At 44.0% G+C, this 20,357-nt stretch overlaps 1 protein-coding gene across 2 annotated transcripts in view; it reads left to right on the top strand.

The window, feature by feature from the left end:
• NALF1 (NALCN channel auxiliary factor 1) overlaps positions 1 to 19,999 on the top strand; it is a 584,022-nt gene extending 564,023 nt beyond the window's left edge. Inside the window, exons 3-4 of one of the 2 annotated variants that reach the window (XM_043478221.1) lie at positions 15,812 to 15,857; positions 17,755 to 17,892. In XM_043478221.1, coding sequence (XP_043334156.1) covers positions 15,812 to 15,834 — 23 coding nt within the window. In that variant the 3' untranslated portion in view covers positions 15,835 to 15,857; positions 17,755 to 17,892. Of the gene's footprint in view, positions 1 to 15,811; positions 15,858 to 17,754 lie in introns of both variants that reach the window. The other variant, XM_043478220.1, reaches the window with a different exon arrangement.
• The last annotated feature ends 358 nt before the right edge of the window (positions 20,000 to 20,357 follow it).

Here is a 20,357-nt window from a genome sequence, read left to right on the forward strand (position 1 = left end):
TTTACTGGCTGTGGCATCAGGGAAGCCCTATAGCTTTGGGCAAAGAGGGATCTCCCAGAACAAATGAGACTTTTTCCAGTGAAGGTGTTTACTAACTGTGTCTGCAGTTAAACATCTCTGCAGTCAAGCCTCTGTGAAGCGTTTGTCTCCACCTACTAGCTGTCCTGGGTACCAAGCTGCTCTGGACATTCCGCTGATCTCCCGTGACTCCGTCAATCTTGGAGCATGCCTGAGTCACAGATGTCGTGTAGTCTGATGCTGCTTTTGCACTGGATTAAGCAGAGCTGCCACCCCCTAACCCGCCCCCGAAACATGTTACGGCAGAAGCTGGGATAGACCCACGTTTCCCCGCTGTTAGTCCAGTGTTTGCGTCACTAGTGAAGCAGGAAGTGACCAGTCGATCGGTCTGTCTGGAAATGAGCCCGGAAGCAAAGGTCTGCTTTCTGGCCTCCAGCAGGCCAGGGTCCCTCTGTAGGGAGAGAGAGGAGGGACACACATCTGTGGTGTGTGTGATGCCGTCTCCAGCAGTTCAACACACACACCCTGATTTCACAACATCGCGTACCTTAAAAATGAACATCACACGTACTTTCTACCTAGACCATCCTTTCTGCTTAAAGAAAGGAGAACTGTCTGGCACTGTTCTCTGGAGAAGTCTGTGCTTAGAAGGCTAGTTTTTTTCAGTCTGATTAGTAAACAAGCCTTTTAGACTGCACATATACAGACCTACACGTATATTACTATGAAGGGTAAAGACACGGACCCAAGGCGTCACCGACTCAATGGACATGAGTGTGAGCACCATCACTGTGGGAGATGGTGAAGGACAGGGAAGCCTGGCATGCTGCAGTCCACCGGGTCGCAAAGAGTCGGACAGGACTGAGCGACTGAACAGCAAAGGCCTCTAAAATGTTTGCCTAAATAATCGTGGCTCTATGCGTGAGTGTCTGCTTTGTGTTCAGTCTATTTGAGTCCCATGAGGAAATGATGCATTCGACCCATTTTAAAAAGGTAAAAGGAATCAATTCTTCTCAGTTTTGAAATCTTGCCTTTTTGGTGGCCTGGCTTGAGATTACCAGATGAGATGGCCATTTTAGTCGTAATTGCTAATGTATCAGATCGTCATAGAGTTTACTGTCATGTTTAATGTGAAGTTTTCTTCAAATTAGTAAAAATGTAGGAGGTCACTTCTTTTACCCATGATGCAGTTATTGTTCAAAGTCATTTTTAAGATATTCTTTTTGGGGGCGTGAATAATTTTCATATTCTACAGCATTCTCTTCGTTCGTTGGAGATTTATGTGAACGCGTCTGTTGTTTATCACTTCCCTGGTAGCTCAGCTGGTAAAGAATCCGCCCGTAATGCAGGAGACACAAGTTGGATTCCTGGGTGGGGAAGATCCCTGCAGAAGGGACAGGCTACCCACTCCAGTATTCTTGACCTTCCCTGGTGGCTCAGTCGGTAAAGAATCCGCCTGCAATGCAGGAGACCTGGCTTCGATCCCCTGGTCGGGGAGATCCCCTGGAGGAGGGCGTGGCAACCCACTCCAGTATTCTTGCCTGGAGAATCCCATGGAGAGAGGAGCCTGGCGGGCTGTAGTCCATGGGGTCAAAAAGCGTCAAACATGACTGAGCAACTCACACACACACACACACTCGGAGGTAATAAGGTTCAGACGAGGTCATCAGAACAGGCCCTCACCCAGTGCTGACTGGCAGGCATGTTATCTTGCTTGGACTGCCGTAACGAGATGCCACAGATGGGGGTTTAACCAACAGAAGGTGTCATCCCTCAGTCCCGGAGGCCAGGCGTCCCAGGTCAAGGTGCGGGCAGGCCCCGTTCCTCCAGAGGCCTCTCTCCCCGGGCCTGCGCACGCTCTTCCCATTGTGTGTGCACCCAGGGGCTTCCTGCGTGTCCAAGCTTCCTCTTTTCCTAGGAGCCACCCTGGCCTCGGGCCCACTCCAAAGGGCTCCTTCTAGCAGAATCTTTGCTTTCAAGGGCCTCTCTCTAAATACACAGTCAGGGGAGCTAAAATTTAGGGCTCTAACACCTCAACTCATCTCACGGCAGCGTCCTTGTCCAATGGTGCTGTTCGGACCCGCAGCGTACCTGGAGGGAACACGGTGTGGACGGAGGCAGGGAAAACCACCACCTGCGCCCCAGCTAACCCCCTGGTCTCCGCCAGCCGCCTCCAAAACCGTGAGGCCATCAAGTCCTGACGTGTAAGCCGCCCAGCGCCTTGTCCCGGTGGCTCTGCACGACACCTGGTGGTCTGGGACTAGAACAAACGCATTCAGTATTGTTTGTTCGAGAACAGAATAAGGCCTCACCCTTCCATGGAGACAGATTCTGTGCACTTCAGAACTTCTGGGGGATTAGAGCAGAAGACGCGATAAAAAGGAATTATAAAGGCCAGGAGAGAACTCAGCCAAGAGGATTTGGAGGCTAATAATTATGCAGAGAGAGTAATGATGAAGAAGAAAGAGTATTAGCCAATATGGCTCAGTTTTAATTATACAAGTAAATTATTCTCATCAATTTCATGAGTCTCCCTTTGAAGGAATTTAAAACCACATTCAGTTTGCAAAGCTGTTGTGTATGCTGTGTCCATGGTTTTCAAGCCTTCCTATTCAGATTTTAAACCTGAATCTGCAAACTTTTCATCTCAGGAAACTACAGTTAGCGACTTTTTAGTTTGGAAAATCTAATCGCTCTACTTTCTGCTCAGCATTGCTGCCGACCTCAAACTGCTCTAAAAAAGAAATCCTGATGAAAAGGAGGCAAAAGCTAGGTAAATAAATGTCCTATCTCTAGATAAGCTGTCTTCCTTTTGGAAATGTGTTTGTTCTCATTGTTTCCAGCCCACTCTTGTGGTCTCAGGGGGAAATGCAGGCACACTTTTTATGTTACAGTTTTATGAGATTTATGGACAGCTTTCAAATTTCCAGTCTCAACCCTTACAAAAAGAATGGCTTGTATCCCTGTTCTTTTCTGTTGTTCTTTTTGCTCCACTTAAAACATGTGGAGCATCGGGGAAAGCATGAAATGTATTAAAAATCATGAGCTCCATCAATTAACACGAAAGAAGCAATCATATGAACGTATCATTAGGGAAACTCCCATGCGTGGAGCCCGATGGAGGTTTAGAGCCGAAAGGACGTGAGCTGCTAATGAGCTCCTGAGAGCGAGTTCCGTGCTGGCTGTTGGGTCTGGGCTGTAAGGAGGCCTGAGGTCTGGACTGTTCATGGACCCAGGGGTCACCTAGAAAGGTCTGAGCAGTGAGGAAGCAGGCAGGGGCTTCCCTCAGCTGTATGCATCCAACATGACCACTCAACGGTTGAACCGAGCAGAAAAGACCACTAAAGAAGAGAGGAACCAGTCTTCTCCCCAGGTTCACGCTAGAGTCATCCGTACGCGCGCAGGCGTCTGACTCCCCGAGCAGCACAGGTTTCCTGCCGTCTTCTTCCTGCTCACCAGAACTGCACTTCGTATCCGGAGTGGCCAACCTGCCCTCAACCGTGACCTTCTCATCACATGCCGGGTGTTTTTTTTTCCTCTTTGATATCCCCTCTTGATATCTGTCTAATTCTTAATTTAATGCATAATCCTTTCTTCCTTCCTCCCCTCCCTTCTTCCCTTTCTCTCTGCCATCACTCATGCATATTTTCCTTTTCCTGCATCTTTGTTTTCTTGTGGGAAAGAAAAGGCCCAAGGAATCTGCTTTTATAGCACATGAGGTTATGCTGTATTGCCTCTGATAGATACATGCTTCAAAAACTCACTTTTACTATTCATCATATCTTCTCAGCTTAATATTTTTCCAGTTTACTATATATATTATATATATAATATATTATATATACTTCTATATATTTGTAACTGTATATATATATATATATATGTGTGTGTGTATATATATATACTTCTCTATGGGCTTCCCAGGTGGCATTAGTGGTAAAGAACCCACCTTCCAATGCAGGAGACAGAAGAGACGCAGGTTCAGTCCCTGGGTCGGGAAGATTCCCCTGGAAGAGGAAATGGCAACTCACCCCAGTATTCTTGCCTGGAGAATCCCATGGACAGAGGAGCCTGGCAGGCTGCACTTTATGGGGTCACTAACAGTTGGAATACTCCTGAACACACACACACACACAACTTTCTATATGTATTTTTAAATGTAATCAACAGAAACCAGAATACATGCCTTTGTTGTTATCAGACAACAGATACTCTGTGTCTCTCACAGAAGATTCATAACTGAGTGTTAGATGCTGTTATCCCCCGACCCACACCCCAGAAAAGACCAGTTCTCAGGGATTTTATCTCTGTCACTTCACACTTCTTGACTAATTAGCGATCATTGTCAGAGTCCAAACCTCAGGGAGCAACAGCTGGGAAGCATGACAGAGAGATAATCCAAGGGCCATTGGATGAAATCAACCAAACCTGCTGCTCTACCTGACACTGTAACTGAGAGAATAAACAGCTAATATACCTGATACCTTTGGACAGCAAGGAGACGCAACCAGCCCATCCTAAAGAAAATCAACCCTGAATATTCACTGGAAGGACTGATGCTGAAGCTCCAGTACTTGGGCCACCTGACGCGAAGAACTGACTCATTGGAAAAAACCCTGATGCTGGGAAAGATTGATGGCAGGAGGAGAAGGGGTTGACAGAGGATGAGATGGTTGGATGGCATCACCAACTCAATGGACATGGGTTTGAGCAAACCCAGGGAGATAGTGAAGGACAGGGAAGCCTGGCATGCTGCAATCCTGGGGTCACAAAGAGTCAGACACGACTTACAGACTCAACAACAACAACATACCTGATACCGTCCTTTGTCAAACAACATGTCAGAATCTCAGTCTGTCGAAAATATGTGACTCTAAGATGTGACCTTATTTTTTACATAACTCTGCCTTCTAACAAGCCATATGCTCTTTAAATGGACCTATAGCTCATTCCCCAAACACCCACCTTCCTGTCATCAATCTCATTCCTTCCAATATTTTTATAATTCCTTTTTTAAAAATTGCTGTCTTATATACTTTATTTTCACTTGAATGCCCTGCTTCAAATGTCAAAAGCATTGAAAGTCAATTCAGTTCACATCTGACAAATAAAGATAATCATTCTAGTTAATATTCTTTTCATTAAATTTAATATTGGCTCTCACATATTGAAACTGATTTTCTTACTTCATCCACTAACAATTCTAGAATGTTAGCTTTTCATTAGAGTCCTAGTATTACAAACTAAGTTTTGGCATTTGTTTTGAGTAAAAACATTTTGATGAAAATCAAAACTATTTTTGTTCACATTTAATGCTTCAAAAACTGGTGATCACATTAAGAAAATACTTTCCCCCTACCTCACTGAAAAGAAAGCACATATTTGAAGTCAGGGTCTATTTACGAGGTGTGTTCATGTCTTGAAGCCATAAATGTGTGTGTGTGTGTGTGTGTGTGTGTGTGTAGGCGGAGAGTACACACACATTGGGATGGTTTGAGCATGTTCTGTGATTACACAGAGAGTCTGTTTTTCTTTTTTAGAAAGAAAAGCAGGAAATGTTGTTAGTACTCTAAATACAATCGTGGATGGATCAAAGCATTAGCAAAACTGTCTCTTCAATTACCAGTCACGGTTTGAGATTCCACAGCCGTCGGCTTTTTTTTTTTTTAATGTAGTTTCCTGTTTTTAAGGCTATTTCCTTTGCAGAGTCACAGTTACTAAGGATTTCCAAATTAAAAAAGACTGAGTAATCTGCCAAAACATGACCCTGATTTACAGTGTGTGAGCTCCACCATGTCACTTCACAGGGGAAAAATAGCAAAAATAAGTAGAAATGGAACACAATAGGTAATTTCCTTAACCAGGACCATACAATTTTCTTTGTGGGTAACAATGCTGGACTTAGTCGTTTAGTCATGCCCTAATCCTTGCGACCCCATGGACTTTCCCAGCCCACCAGGCTCCTCTGTCCCTGGAATTCTCCAGGCAAGAATACTGGAGTGGGTTGCCATTTCCTTCTGCAGGGGATCAAACATCTAGGAGAGATCCACTTTTTTCACCTCCTCCTAGACTCATGTGACACCAGTAAACGAGTTTCTCTGAATTCTGGAAATGCACTTCATGGAATCCCATACACAGCCTTCCCATCTGTAAGGGCAACCCAAGCAGAAAAATGAGGGCACCTTGAAATAAAGCTGGATCATGGGGGTGGAAGAGGAGTCAGGATTCTAAGAATAAGCCAAGATTCTTATGCCTTCTCTGGAGTGACTTTGACGAGCTCACTTGGTTCAAGTCCCTGGTGGTGCTGGTGATGATTGTGGTGGTGGTGTTTAGTCGCTCAGTTGTGTCTGACCCTTGTGACCCCGTGGACTGTAGCCCACCAGGCTCCTCTGTCCATGGGATTCTCCAGGCAAGAATACAGGAGTGGGTTGCCATTTCCTCCTCTAGGGGATCTTCCCGACCCAGTAGTTGAACCTGTGTCTCCTGCATCACAAGTGGATTCTTTACCAACTGAGCCAGCAGGGAAGCCCCTGGTGCCCACCAGGTACTTGGAACAGGAGGAAGAACACAGATCTTTCTGTCCCACCAGCAGCCTCTGGTTCTGACGGTTTGCACAGGTGAAGACAGCTGCGGTCTAGGGTGTGGGCTCCTCCTCCAGGAGTCCACACAGCTCTCCTTCACCCCGTCCTGTGATGTCTTCGTCAAGGCCACCCTAAAAGGAATCATCAAGGATGCGGTGGGAAATTAAATGATGTATTTGGTGAGCAAATACATGTTCTTCGTCCAATACATTTTTTCCTCTTTATTTAATTAGAATATATTTTTCATAATTAAAAATATCACTGTAACCATTTTAGGGCAATAACAATGTAACATGATATTTATCAGCTGTATGTTAGTTTTGTTGAGGCTGCAGAAGATGGTCTTTGTTCTTTTAATAAAATCCTAGAAAAATTTAGGACCCTTTGTTGAGGAAGTTCTCTGTTGAGCTTTAAGACATTTCTAATTTATCCCTAAATTTAGCTTATGGTCTTAGGAAATGAGTGAATTCTTCGTAGGACTTCCCTACCATTTTAGTGTGGGCCTTTGATCTTCATTTGGTACAATTTTCAGTTTCGAGAGCAATCTGTCTTCTGTCCAGCGTGCACTTGGCTGTTCTCTCTGAGTGACCTTTACATAGGCAGGCACTTGTGTGGCCAGTTCTTGAGATTCTACATCCCTTTTCTTCCTGATTCCTGATACGTGTGGTGATGTTTTACTATTGGGTTATCAGTTCAGTTCAGTTCAGTTCAGTCACTCAGTCGTATCCGACTCTTTGTGACCCCATGGACTGCAGCACCCTAGGCCTCCCTGTCCATCACCAATTCCTGGAGGCTACTCAAACTCATGTCCATCATGTCAGTGAGGCCATCCAACTCATCCTCTGTTGTCCCCTTCGCCTCCTGCCCTCAATCTTTCCCAGCATCAGTGTCTTTTCCAATGATTCAGCTCTTTGCATCAGGTGGCCAAAGTATTGGAGTTTCAGCTTCAGCATCAGTCCTTCCAATGAATATTCAGAACTGATCTCCTTTAGGATGGACTGGTTGGATCTCCTTGCAGTCCAAGGGACTCTTAAGAGTCTTCTCCAACACCATAGCTCAAAAGCATCAGTTCTTTGGTGCTCAGCTTTCTTTATAGTCCAACCCTCACACCCATATGTGACTACTGGAAAGACCATAGCTTTGACTAGACGGACCTTTGTTGGTTATATCCATGTGCTAATATATTCAGTCCGCTGAAACGATCTCTTACAGCTCAACAGTGTTAATGCATGATCTTTCGGTTTCTCTCCTTCATTAAACAAATACTTACTGTTCTCTAGGAGATAGGTGGATTGCTAGGTGTTCATAGTAAGGATGGAGTATTTAGAGCTAAAAGTGATACTGGCCTTAAAATTTATCATATGGGTCTGACACATTTATCACTACTCCTTTCAAAAATAAAACTAATAAGTTTCAAATGTATATTTTAATTGGGGGCTTCCCTGATGGCTCAGCAGTAAAGAACCTACCTGCCAATGCAGGAGATGTGGGTTCAGTCTCTGAGTCGGGAAGATCCCCTTGAGAAGGCAATGGCAACCCACTGCAGTGTTCTTGCCTGGAGAATCCCATGGACAGAGGAGCCTGGTGGGCTACCGTCCATGGGGTCATAAAGAGTCAGACATGACTTAGCAACTAAACAACAGCATACTTTAATTACTTACAATCTGCCCTTGCCTTAAAAAGATACTGTAAAGATTATAAACACATAGATGGTCCTAAGTCTTATTCTTTCTGCAGATGGTCACTATGATTTGGAAATTTTTTTTCTAGCTTTCTGTGATTGACTTCTCATTTTCTATTGTTTTACCAGTCCAATGATAAAATAATCGCAGAAATTTAGCAAAATCTCTACAGGTCACTTATTTTATTTTTACCTTTTTTTAAAAAGTGGATACAATTTGGATACTGGTGCTAATTATATATTTTTTGTATGTTATTTCTAAATAAATACTAGGTTATATGCACATGAAAACACTGTTGTAGCAAATATAAAACAAAAGGATATTAAACATGAAACACTAACTTCAGAAGCTGTTTTTTGCAATGCTAAGGATTTATGTGGTGGTAAAAAGTGGTCTTGTGCTAAGTCTTGTCAGTCGTGTCCGACTCTTTGTGACTCCGTGAACTGTAACCCTCCAGGCTCCTCTGTCCATGGGACTCTCCAGGCAAGAATACTGCAGTGGGTTGCCATTCTCTTCTCCACGGAATCTTCCCAACTCAGAGAATGAATCTGCGTCTCTTATATCTCCTTCATCGGCTGGCGTGTTCTCCACCACAAGCGCCGCTGGGAAGCCCTCCAAAAAGTAGTCTTGGTAATGAGCAGGCCACCGCATTTGAGTTTGGGTGTGACGTCCCTTTCAAGGTGGCAAGCTGAAGCCAGACTTTGACTTCCCACCTGTCTCTAACTCTTATTGAAATTGAAGTAAAAACTACAAAATGGGATACATTCATGGGATACAAAATCTATACAATGGGATACATTGTATGTAAATGGGATACAAAAGCTAGGAAGTGGGACACGGTTAAAACAGTGTTGTTAAACATGCACAGGAGGGGAAGGCAGGTGCAGGCCTCTGGGGAACACAGAGCCGAGTGGGCCGGCAGGGCGGGCTCTGAGAGCAGCCCGCAGCCCGCGCGGGGCCCGCTCTGCCTCTGGGACCCTGTGACGACCACCAGCTGCTCTGGGGGCAGAGAGAGCCGAACAGAAGGGGCAGGGGCTCGGCGGTGGGTTAAAGGCCCTGAGCTGACGCCTGAGCCAACAGATTCTCCCCAGTCCTGCCTGTGCAGCGGGGCGTCTGCCCACGAAAGCCAGAATCCACTCTCTAGACGCTGAATGAGCTTCCTGCACGGGTGTGGGGAAGCCTTCCTACCGAGGACTTTTGGGGGTGTCAGGAAGGGAGCTGACATTTGCCCGTTTCGTCTCCGCTCACTCATTCATCCTGAGGACAATCCTGCCTCCAGGAGAGATGTGACGAGTGGAAGAAGCATTATAAAGAAGGACCAGAGTCCACGTCATGTGGATAAAGCAAAATGAAACAATACAAATGGTATGGAGGTGGACGCGGGGAAAGGAATTTATAATCAAAGCCATGCTAGAAGGAATTTCTCCAGTGTGGAAGAAAACCAGATTGCAAGAGCCCCAGCAGGAGAAGCTGCGAAGAAGCCATGTGGAGATAAAGCTTCTTGAAATTTTAGAAAACAACCAGTCCAGGTTGGATGCATGAGACAGGGCGCTCAGGGCTGGTGCACTGGGATGACCCTGAGGGATGGGATGGGGAGGGAGGTGGGAGGGGGGTTCAGGATGGGGGACACATGTACACCCATGGCTGATTCATATCAATGTATGGCAAAACCACTACAATATTTTAAAGTAAATAGCCTCCAATTAAATAAATTAATTTACCAAAAAAATAAATTAAAAGGGATGCATCAAATTCCAATTCAAAAAAAAAGAAAACAACAAATATATGAAATATCCAAAGAGATGTCATCAAGGTATCCCAACCCTCAGTGAAATGAGAAGGCTATTAATGTCTATGTCGTAGCCAAGATTTTAGCCCCTGTGGTCTCTCCTGATAAGCCCATGAATATGGCACATTACATGGCAAAAAGGTCTCTTCACGTGGAATTAAGGTGGCTAATCAGCTGACCTTAAAATAGCAAGATTGTCGTGGGTCATTCAGGCTCACCCAACGTAATCACAGGATACAGAAGGGTCAGCTAGAAAGGTGAAGCTGAAGGAGAGATCATAGAAATGGACAACATGGGAAGGACTCAGCCCACTGTTGTTAGATTTCAAGACAGAGAAAGGGGCCATGAGCCAGGGACCTGGCAGGTCTCTGGATGCTCAAGAGTCTCCAGGCAGCAACCAGCAAGGTAGAAGAGAGCTCAGTGTTACAGCCACTTGAAACTGAATTCTGCCAGCCTCCTGACCCAGTTTGCAGAATCATGGCCAATGCCTTGATGTCAGCCTCATAAGATACTGTCACCAACATCATCCTGGGTTAAAATGGCATCCAGGTATAAGCTCACAGCTCAATAGGTTGGAGCCTGGGCTGATTTTGACTCATGTGGCTCCAACCTATTGAGCTGTGAGGCTATATCCGGATGACATTTTAAGCCACTCTGATGTCTGTGACAGCTTTCTATAGCAGCGATAAACAGAGAATGAATAGGGACTCTGGCACATAGGAGTGGAGTGCAGCTGAAACAAACGCCTTTGCTGTCATTCTTCAGTTGCTAAGCTGTGTCTGACTCTCTGTGAGCCCTTGGACTGCAGCATGCCAGGCTTCCCTGTCCTTCGTTGTCTCCTGGAGTTTGCTCAAACTCATGTCTGTTGAGTCGGTGATGCCTTCCAACCATCTCATCCTCTGTTGCCCCCTTCTCCTCCTGTCCTTAATCTTTCCCAGCATCAGGGTCTTTTCTAATGAGTTGATTCTTCACATCATGTGGCCAAAGTATTGGAGCTTCAGCTTCAGCATCAGTCCTTCCACTGAATACTCAGGGTTGATTTCCTTTAGGATTAACTAGAAATGCAGAAATGCATTTGGAACCAGACAGCGGAGCAAGTTGGAACAATTCTGAGAAGCACGATAGAGAAAGCCCAGATTGCCTTCAAAAGGAGGTTAGTAGGAATATGGTCATTCAAACCTTCCGGGCAGGGCTCAGAAGGGAATGAGGAATGTGTTCATGGAAATTGGAAACATCTTCAGCCGTATCAGAAAGCTTAGCAGAGGGGACTTCCCTGGTTGTCCAGTGATTAAAAATCAGCCTTCCAAGGCAGAGGATACAGGTTTGATCCCTGGTCAAGAAATAAGATCCCACATGCTGCAGGGCAACTGCACCTATGAGCCGAGACTAGTGAAACCACATGCAGAAACTAAGACCCAACACAGCCAGAAGTATATCAATAGATTTTAAAAGAAAGAAAGGATAGCAAAATTGTATCTGCAGTTATCTGGAAAACAGAGATGCTAAGTGATGATGTCGGTGCCATAGCTGATATTTCCAAGCAAATGTTTCAGGTGTGACCTGGTTTTTTCTAGCTACTTACAATAAAATGCAAAAGGAGAGACATACACTGAGAGAATAATTACTAAACAATGAGGAACCAGGATTTGATGATTTGGGAAAATCTCAGTCTACTGAGATGGCAAAAGACAAAAAAAAAAAAAATATATTGCTCTTGGGAAATCATGCCCTAGAGTAAACAAAACAAGAATTCTGAGGATGTCTCTGTACAACCATTCTACGACCTCAGAAAGTTCGGAAGGTGAGAGCATTAAGTTACACAAAAGGCTTTTGAAGTGATTAGGTGTGATGATAGATCCCCCTCAGCCCTTTGAGGAGCAGCCAGAAGTATAGGAGGGACTACCTAGGAAGGATTTGTGGGGGAGCTTCTTGTCTAATGGGGTAAACCCTTGTGACTCACAAAGTCAGTGAGAATTTTATATTAGCAAAAACACGGCCAGCTTGGACAGAAAGGGACAGAGACAAGATGAAGTGAAGAAAAGCTGTTGTTCATTAGCACAGTCATGTCCGACTCTTTGCGACCCCATGGGCTGACTGCAGCTCGCCAGGCTTCCCTGTCCTTCACCATCTCCTGGAGTTTGCCCAAACTCATGTCCATTGAGTCAGTGATGTTATCTAACCATCTCATCCTCTGTCACCCACTTCTCCTCCTACTCTCAATCTTTCATAGCATCAGGATCTTTTCCAATAGGTTGGCTCTTCGCATCAGGTGGCCAAAGTATTGGAGTTTCAGCATCAGTCCTTCCGGTGACTATTCAGCATCCGATTTCTTTAAAACTGACTGGTTTGATCTCCTTCCTGTCCAAGGGATTCTCAAGAGTCTTCTCCAGCACCACAGTTCAAAAGCATCAATTCTTCGGTGCTCAGCCTTCTTTATGGTCCAACTCTCACATCCCATTCATACATGACTACTAGTCAAAACCATAGTTTTGACTTTAGAAGAGCCTTGAATTTTTGTCATATTCCTCCCATTAACTGTTCTCAGTTTGGTTTGGTTTTGTTGCCTAAATTAGCTCTTAGTAAGTTTTTATTAAATGCCACTGAATAATCCTTCAGTAAGGTACATTTAAAACAATATGCAAATGTTATTAATAATCATTGAGGGGAAGATACAAAATGTTAGTAATTTGATAATAAATAAGTTTCAAACGTCTGATTATAGCCTCAAAAATGATGAGGGATTAGAAATGGAAAGAAATAAAATTTTGAAAACTTCCTCATCAGTGATCCTGATAATTAGACAAACCTGTCCAAATGTGTTATTTTTTTTAAATAAAAGGTAAGTTCTAATAGAATTAATAACTGCACATATTTAACAAATTAGAAGATATGCACTTAAATTCACATAGTAAATGATAGACAACAAAGGAAATGGTGAAGAAACACTTTTAAATGTTTGCAAATGTTGTTACATGATGATGAAGGCAAGAACAGGCACTGCAGGCCTGACAGAAGTGTAAGTGAATTGAACTGTCCTTTCAAATCATTGTGAAACTCTTCAACGTACAGTACAGTACAGAGAAAAATATAAAAAGATCAAGAATATAGTTATTATAATTCAGTGTCAGATAGATAATGGTTCATTAGAGATTGCGGAGAGAAGAGTTTGTAGCAAATATATCAGAACAACATTTCATTAACTGAAAATTGACGTTTGTCCTTTGTTCATCCCCTTATGTATTTGTGCAATGAGATTATTCTTTGAAAAATTCTTTCTTTTCATTTGGTACTATGTCCTTATGGCTCCTTTGAATGAGGAGGAAGAGTTAGTTGCCCTAAGTTGGCTCTCCCAGGAAGTGTCTGGGTCCAGGTGGTCTGGCAGGAGGAACTCGGAACCACACCTGTGAAGGAGTAAGGGAACACAGATTCAGCAGATGGGAAAAAAAATCCGAGGCTGGTTTGGCTTTCACAGGTGCCCTGATTGTTGCAGGCGGCTGCCCAGGGCCTGTGCTCAGGCTAGGGGAGTTTCTGGGGAGACCCCGAGACAGGCTGGATCCAGCTGCAGGCAGCAGTCCTGGCTGGAGGGGTGAGCAGACACGGGGACAGAGCAGACGGATGGAGGGGAGAGCGCAGCAGAGCTTTCCCAGCAGACCCGCGAGAAAGACACTGTTACCAGGAATAAATCCAAAAGGACGGAAGGCTGGGTGAGGCGACAGCCACCGAGCCCTCATAGAAGCCAGAAAGAATATCAGTGCCTGTGAAAGGATTTGCCGATGCCTGGGGAAACGGACGCTAAAGCAGCAGACAGGAAGCAAGGAGTCAACTATATTTCTCAACAAGACTCCAGCCAGACACAGGAATGGACACCATGGAACACTTCGGAGGAGGTGACAACATAAGGGGACCAGGCGGAAGTGTGTTTATGAGACAGTGCCATCTCTACGACCCATGCTCCCTCGGCAGAGAAAAATGCTGGCATGCTCCCTTGTGGGAGGGGAACCCTATTTTTGGGAAAGGGTTGGAAAAAACTGTTGGACCGGGTGACAGACATGAGCAGGGCTTGCCACGTTAAAAAGAAAAACAAGAGGCAAACAAAGAAGAGAAAGCAACCTGGAGAAAACAGAACACACACTGGGAGGAAATGAACCACGACAAAGCGAAAGCGCCGTGAGAACCTCAGCGATACAAGCGTACACGGCAACTGCGACGGGGGAACAGCCACCTCGGAAAACATTCAGAGTGTATATAAAAGAGCTCTTGGAAATCACAGTGTCATCATTTTTAAAAGGAGGCTACCTCAATAAAATTATTATATGGTGTTAGTTAGTCTCTCAGTCATGTCCAACCCTTTGCAGCCTCATGGACTGTAGCCCGCCAGGCTCCTCTGTCCATGGGATTCTCCAGGCAAGAATCCTGCAGTGGGTTGCCATTTCCTCCTCCAGGGGATCTTCCCGACCTGGGGATCAAACCCGAGTCTCCTGTATTTCCTGCATTGGCAGGCGGATTCTTTACCACTGAGCCACGTGGGGAAAAAATATGGGAGGAATGATGAAATAAATCTGAAGGATAAGAATTTCTAGATCGGAATTCTACGATCAGCCAAATGATCAATTAAATGTGAAATAAGCATTTTAGGCATATAGCTTCTCAGAAATTTACTCCAGAATTTGTTCTTATGAAAACACTAGATGCCTGGTCCACCAAAATGAGCTAAGAGGAATATGGAAAAAGAGAAAGGAGGGGGGCTGCCAGCATTGCCAAGAGGGTAGTTCATTGGAGTTTTCAGGCTGGAATCTGTGCATTAGGCATAAAAGCAGCCAGCCCAGATGGTTGAAGACTGCAGGAAATAGTTTAGGAAAATAAAGCTGATAGGAAAGACTTGGCAAAGTACTGGATGTTGAATTAGTAAGTACGTAGAAAACTCTAAGATAATCGTTATCTCTAGGAAAAACCGGAATAAGAACAGAAAATGAAAGTTCACTGCACATCTGAGTTGAGACTTGTTTTTGCAGCATCCTAATTAAGGAACATGTCTATTAAACTTGCTACACCATAGAGAAATGTGGGTTACTTTTGCCTGGAGAAGGATCAGAATGAATGTTTTATCCTCATGTGTCCTGGGGAGGGGGAGATCTATAGACAGTGATAAAAAAAAATGAAAAATCAAGAAAAGCATAAGGCAGGTTATTTCCAGAAATGGAGCTAGTATAGAAAGAAAGAAAAGAAGAACAATATTTGCCTCTGAGGAGGAAGAATTTGAGATGGGACAGTGGATGAATTTTTTAATAAAGTATCTTGTAGAAGTATTTGATGACTAATATGAATGCGTAACTCTGATCTTAACGAATGGAAAAGGGAAAGAGTATTAATTTTTTAGTCAAGAAGAGTACGTGTATTGACCTGAATGAATTACCTTATTTTTTTCTGAAATGACTTCAGGTATAAATCTGGTTCTGAGCAACTTGGGAAGAACTTGTTATTTGGATGACATTGTTAAGCGTATTCAGTATTCTTACTGTTAACATTCCAAAATGTTGATCTAAATGCCCTTTAGATTTCTATTGTTATAATCTTAACTATATACTCTCTTCTTTGAAGAATATAATTTTGAAAAACATATGCTTCAATAAATGACTAGTCTACCAATGAGGTATCTTATTTGAAAAAAGAAAATATCATACAATAAAAATGTCGGAGCTGCAGACCTCATTAATTCAGTTTTTTTTCCATATTCTACCTAGGCGAAGGTGAAGTTTACCTTTGAATGCCTAAGAAGAAATGACTATTGTAAGCATCATTATAAGGATACCTTGGTCATTTTTTTAAGAAATGAAGATTGCATTGTATAATATATTATTTAATAGACTCTTTTACTGAGTAAATATATATTGAGTTTATTCATGTAACAAATCTCATTAAGTATCTATTTTATTCAGACATTCTGCAACATATTGGGAATGTGAGGTTGATACTATATAGTTTTTGCTTGTACAGTGACATATAAGTAAGGAAATTGACATGAAAATGAGCAACTGTGATTAAGAGAAAAAATAAAATTGCTCTATTGAAGTAGAAATTAAAGTTATGAGTTGATGGAGAAAATTCCAGAAAGAAAGCTTGGGCTGTGTGGTACAGATTTGGGTGAAAGTGTCACATGTTCTGAGAACTGCCAGGATGTCTGGAGCCCTGAGCAGTGAGTCTGAAAGAGAAGATAGGAGACTAGATTTCATGAATTAAATAGAGTCAATGAGACATTATTGTGTATGCTAGTAGTCCCTTAGTCGTGTCCAACTCTTTTCGACCACATGGACTGTAGCCCTCCCGGCTCCTCTCTCCATGGGATTCTCCAGGCAAGAACACTGGAGTGCGTAGCCATTCCCTTCACCAAGGGGACTTTCCTGACCCAGGGATGGAACCCGGGTCTCCTGCTTTGGCAGGCGGATTCTTTACTATCTGAGCCACCGGGGAAGCCTGAGACATTATTAACAATAATGATTACAATTCAGAGTCGCTTGAAATAAATAATTTCAAGTTGTTTCTCTGTGCTATGTCCTGAGTCAAGCACTTTACATACATAATCATATTTAATCCTTACAGCTGCTCTATCGTCATTTTTAAGTTTTTCAAGCTTGAGAGTAACAATAACATTTGTGTAGAAACACCATGCTCTCATGAGAAAATGTTTCAGTCAAGTAAAAAAAAAAGAGATACAAAATGGTTTAAGTAACCTCATAAAAATGTTATATATGATGTAACAAGAAACGAGATTGGAAAGGTTATAGATAGCCAGTTGTTTTATTTTTTTCACCCCTCAAAAGTTTCCAAAATATCCATTTGTCAATTTAAAAGTAAGAGCAGTGTGTAATTTTAGAGGAAGAAGGGGAAAGAGAAGAGAGACTGAGATTCTGTGACTAGGGAAGGAAAAAAAAGAGAAAATAAGAGAGTGAGAGATGAGTTACATCCACAATTACTGAAAAGCAATGCTGGAGGATTGGAAAGGGGGAACCATGGGGCAGAGGTCCAGGCGGAAGACAATAAAGGCTTCAGTTTAAGCAGTCATCAATAGGATAACAGCAAATGGAAGAATAAGAGATGTATTTGGAAAAGGGTCACCCACTTGGTGTGTAGATGGTTAAGCCGATTCACCAAGAAAGGGAGATGTGAACCATGGTGAGGTTGCAGAAAGGAAGTGATTATTGACATGGTCCCTGTAGCTCTGGTATTACAGTTGGGTGGTTGTTTCCTAAATGAAATAACCTAAATATGCTAAAGTATAACTAGGTGGTGTCACTTTATGCATTGTGTTAATTAATCACAGTCCTATTAAATTAAAAAAAAAAAAAAAAAAAGGTGGCTGAATGTCTTTGGTGTCACCGCATGGATCCAGAACGTGGGATTCTGATTTGGACGTAATGAAATCTTTCATCCCCGAATACCCATCACAAGCCAGAACTTTCAGCGGGTGACCACCACGAGTCCAAAAAAGAACAGCGAGGAGCCTGAAAGTGCTGGTTTGAGAGCACGGGGGGCCACTGACCCAGACTGTAGTGCCGTGACTTTCCTCTACACTCGCTATGACGATCCGGTGGGTCAGACAGTAGGTCATCCGCTGCCCTCCGCTCTGAGCGCCTTCCTGTCCACCTTCCCTCCGGCTAACCCTGCGCTTTCTTCATCCCCCACCCAGGGCTCTACGAAACCTTTCTAACCAATGATGAACCAGAATGCTGTGACGTCAGGAGAGAAGCGAAACCCAAGAGCCCCTCCAAGGGGGCGGTGGACAGAGGCGGCGCCTGCCCCCGGACGTCGCTCTCGGCCTCGTCGGCGCCCAGGCTGGGCCCCAGCAGACTTAGACTGTGCGTCCTCGTGCTGATGCTTCTCCACACGGTCCTCACGGCCTCGGCGGCGCACAACGCCACGGCCCTGGGCGTCGGGGGCGTCCACGCTCTGGACGAACGCTCGGCCAGCGAGGAGTAGGGACTCCGCACCCTGGAGCATCCTCGCCACCCCGGCCGCCCGCCCGCGCATCCCCGCCTGGGTACCGGACCTGCGCGCGCATCTCCGCCTGGGTACTGGACCTGAGCGCGCATCCCTTGGCGCAGGGCCTGGATGGCCTGAATCCAAACCAGGAGACACATACACCACACACACACACACACACACACACACACACACACACACACACACACACCACACACCACACACCACACACACACACACAGCTTTTTACGGACTAAAAAGCTGGAAAGTGACTTCGATTTCTCACAGCATTTTATACACTGTGTTTTAATGTTTGGAGGTTTTCTTTGCTTTCCTTTGGACTTGAGTTCATCTGTTTGTTTTGTTTTTGCACTTGTTAATACAGGCTTTATTTGGGGGGATGGTTTCTCAGAGGTAAACTAAGTCTTTTCACTGTCTCTCTCTCTCTCTATATATATATATTTCTAGTCACTGTGTGTGTTCATCAGATAGTTCTGTTTCCTGTCCTGTCTGTTTCTATTAGCGGAATGACAGCTATGACCTTGCGGTATAGCAAAAAAAAACAAAAACAAAAAAACAAAAAAACTACAACACACACACAAACACACAAAAAAATCATAAAAAGAAAAAAAAAAAAAAAAAAAAAAAAGAAAACAAGAAAAAAATAAAAAGCTCCCTAACTCTCCCTCCTGCCTAAGGAACCCACGCCCCCCCCCCCACCCCCGAGCCCGCCCGCCGGGGGACTCCCTCCAGCAGATGCCATCCGCTTGCTTCAGTCCTTGTCGGCGCCGCGGCGGGCGCAGCACCTGCTCTGCTGGGCCTCTGAGCCGCTGTTGCAGAAAGGGGGGCCCCCTTCTAGCTGAACAAACAAGTGCTCTCCTTAACAGGTGGCATCAGACAGTTAACACATCTTTATGTTGAAAATAAAAAAGCAAAGAAAATTACCTTGAACTCCGTTGGGTTCATCCCAAAGGCCCCGGACCTTCCTCGCTGGTCAGGTGGCTGGAGGCAGCCGCCGAGGGTAGGGGGTGTGAGGAGGTGGGGACACCCCCTGTCCCCCGAAGCCCAAAGGCGGCTGGGCTTTCAGTAGGATTTCAGTTCTGTTGTGGGAATACTCCAGCACGTGCCGCCCACGGTCAGGAGGACAGGATTCCGAGGACTCAAATCTGGACTTCTCTTTCCTCCATTTCTGTTGCGGGGGATTTGGCAGACGTACGTAGACACCTGCTGCATACAGAATCTAGACCGTTTCACCCTGGTATTCCTCCACACAGGGTTTTTAATTCCTCCAGGTATAAAGTGTATGCAATTCAGCATTATGGAAAAGACCTTCTTTTCAAAAAATAGGGTAGCCATTTTCATTCAAGTGCAGAATCGTTGTCACCCTCACATGCTCTAGCTAGTTGAAGACGAGAGGAGAACTCGAATCGCTCTGTTTGTATTTTTCCTTTCTGTGGGAACATTTCACCCGCTGATTGTCTATGAATTTGCTTTCTTAAAAACAAACAAACAAGGCTTTTATGAGTTTACAGTAGAATCAGTGAGAGGAAGAGTTAATAAGGGCTGTTTTTAAAACAAACAAAACAAATAATTTTAAAAAATAACCACTACACATTCCTTACTATTCTCTAACTACACTCGGGAACTGCGATTCAGGGATGACTGCGGTACAGCTGGGAGACGAAGGTAAACCGTGGAACAGGTCCTCTTAGCGAACAAAATTTAGTTCTTAACTTTCTAGCTATGAAATTCCCCCAGGCATTTGTTTTTGTTGAAACAAAACTTTAATCTCTGCATCATACCTAACTCTGCGACACGCGTTACAGTATGCATATTTTGTTTTGAATAAAAAAAACAAAAACCTGTTTTGTTCCAGTCTGTTAAGAATATTCAAAATAATAAAGGTATTGCTTAATAAAATTGCTAGAATTGTTTAGCAGTACATTCACAAATATTTTATTAGATTCTTTGTTTTACTAGTGTTTTGTTGAGACTGAAAATCCTAAAACGGTCTGCGCAAATACAAAAAAAAAAAACCAAAAAACCCAAAATGCAAAATTCTCCAGTTTTCGTTCCTTTTTTGAAAATTGTTTTTTATGCAAATGCAAACACACATTCACACGTGCACACACACAGGCGCAGTATTTGTAACATATGGAAACGATGGTGCTATTTCTGGGGACAGTGGGTGGGGAGTGGCTGGGGGCCACAGTAACTGCGTTGCATTTCGTGACACTTTGAGAAGAGGGTTTTGGTAACACCTCACTAGTGGTGGATTACAGACTTCAGTGGAGTTGAGGGTGCGATGAG

The sequence above is a fragment of the Cervus canadensis genome, chromosome 9 (genome assembly GCF_019320065.1).
Source record: "Cervus canadensis isolate Bull #8, Minnesota chromosome 9, ASM1932006v1, whole genome shotgun sequence".
Lineage (NCBI taxonomy): Eukaryota > Metazoa > Chordata > Mammalia > Artiodactyla > Cervidae > Cervus > Cervus canadensis.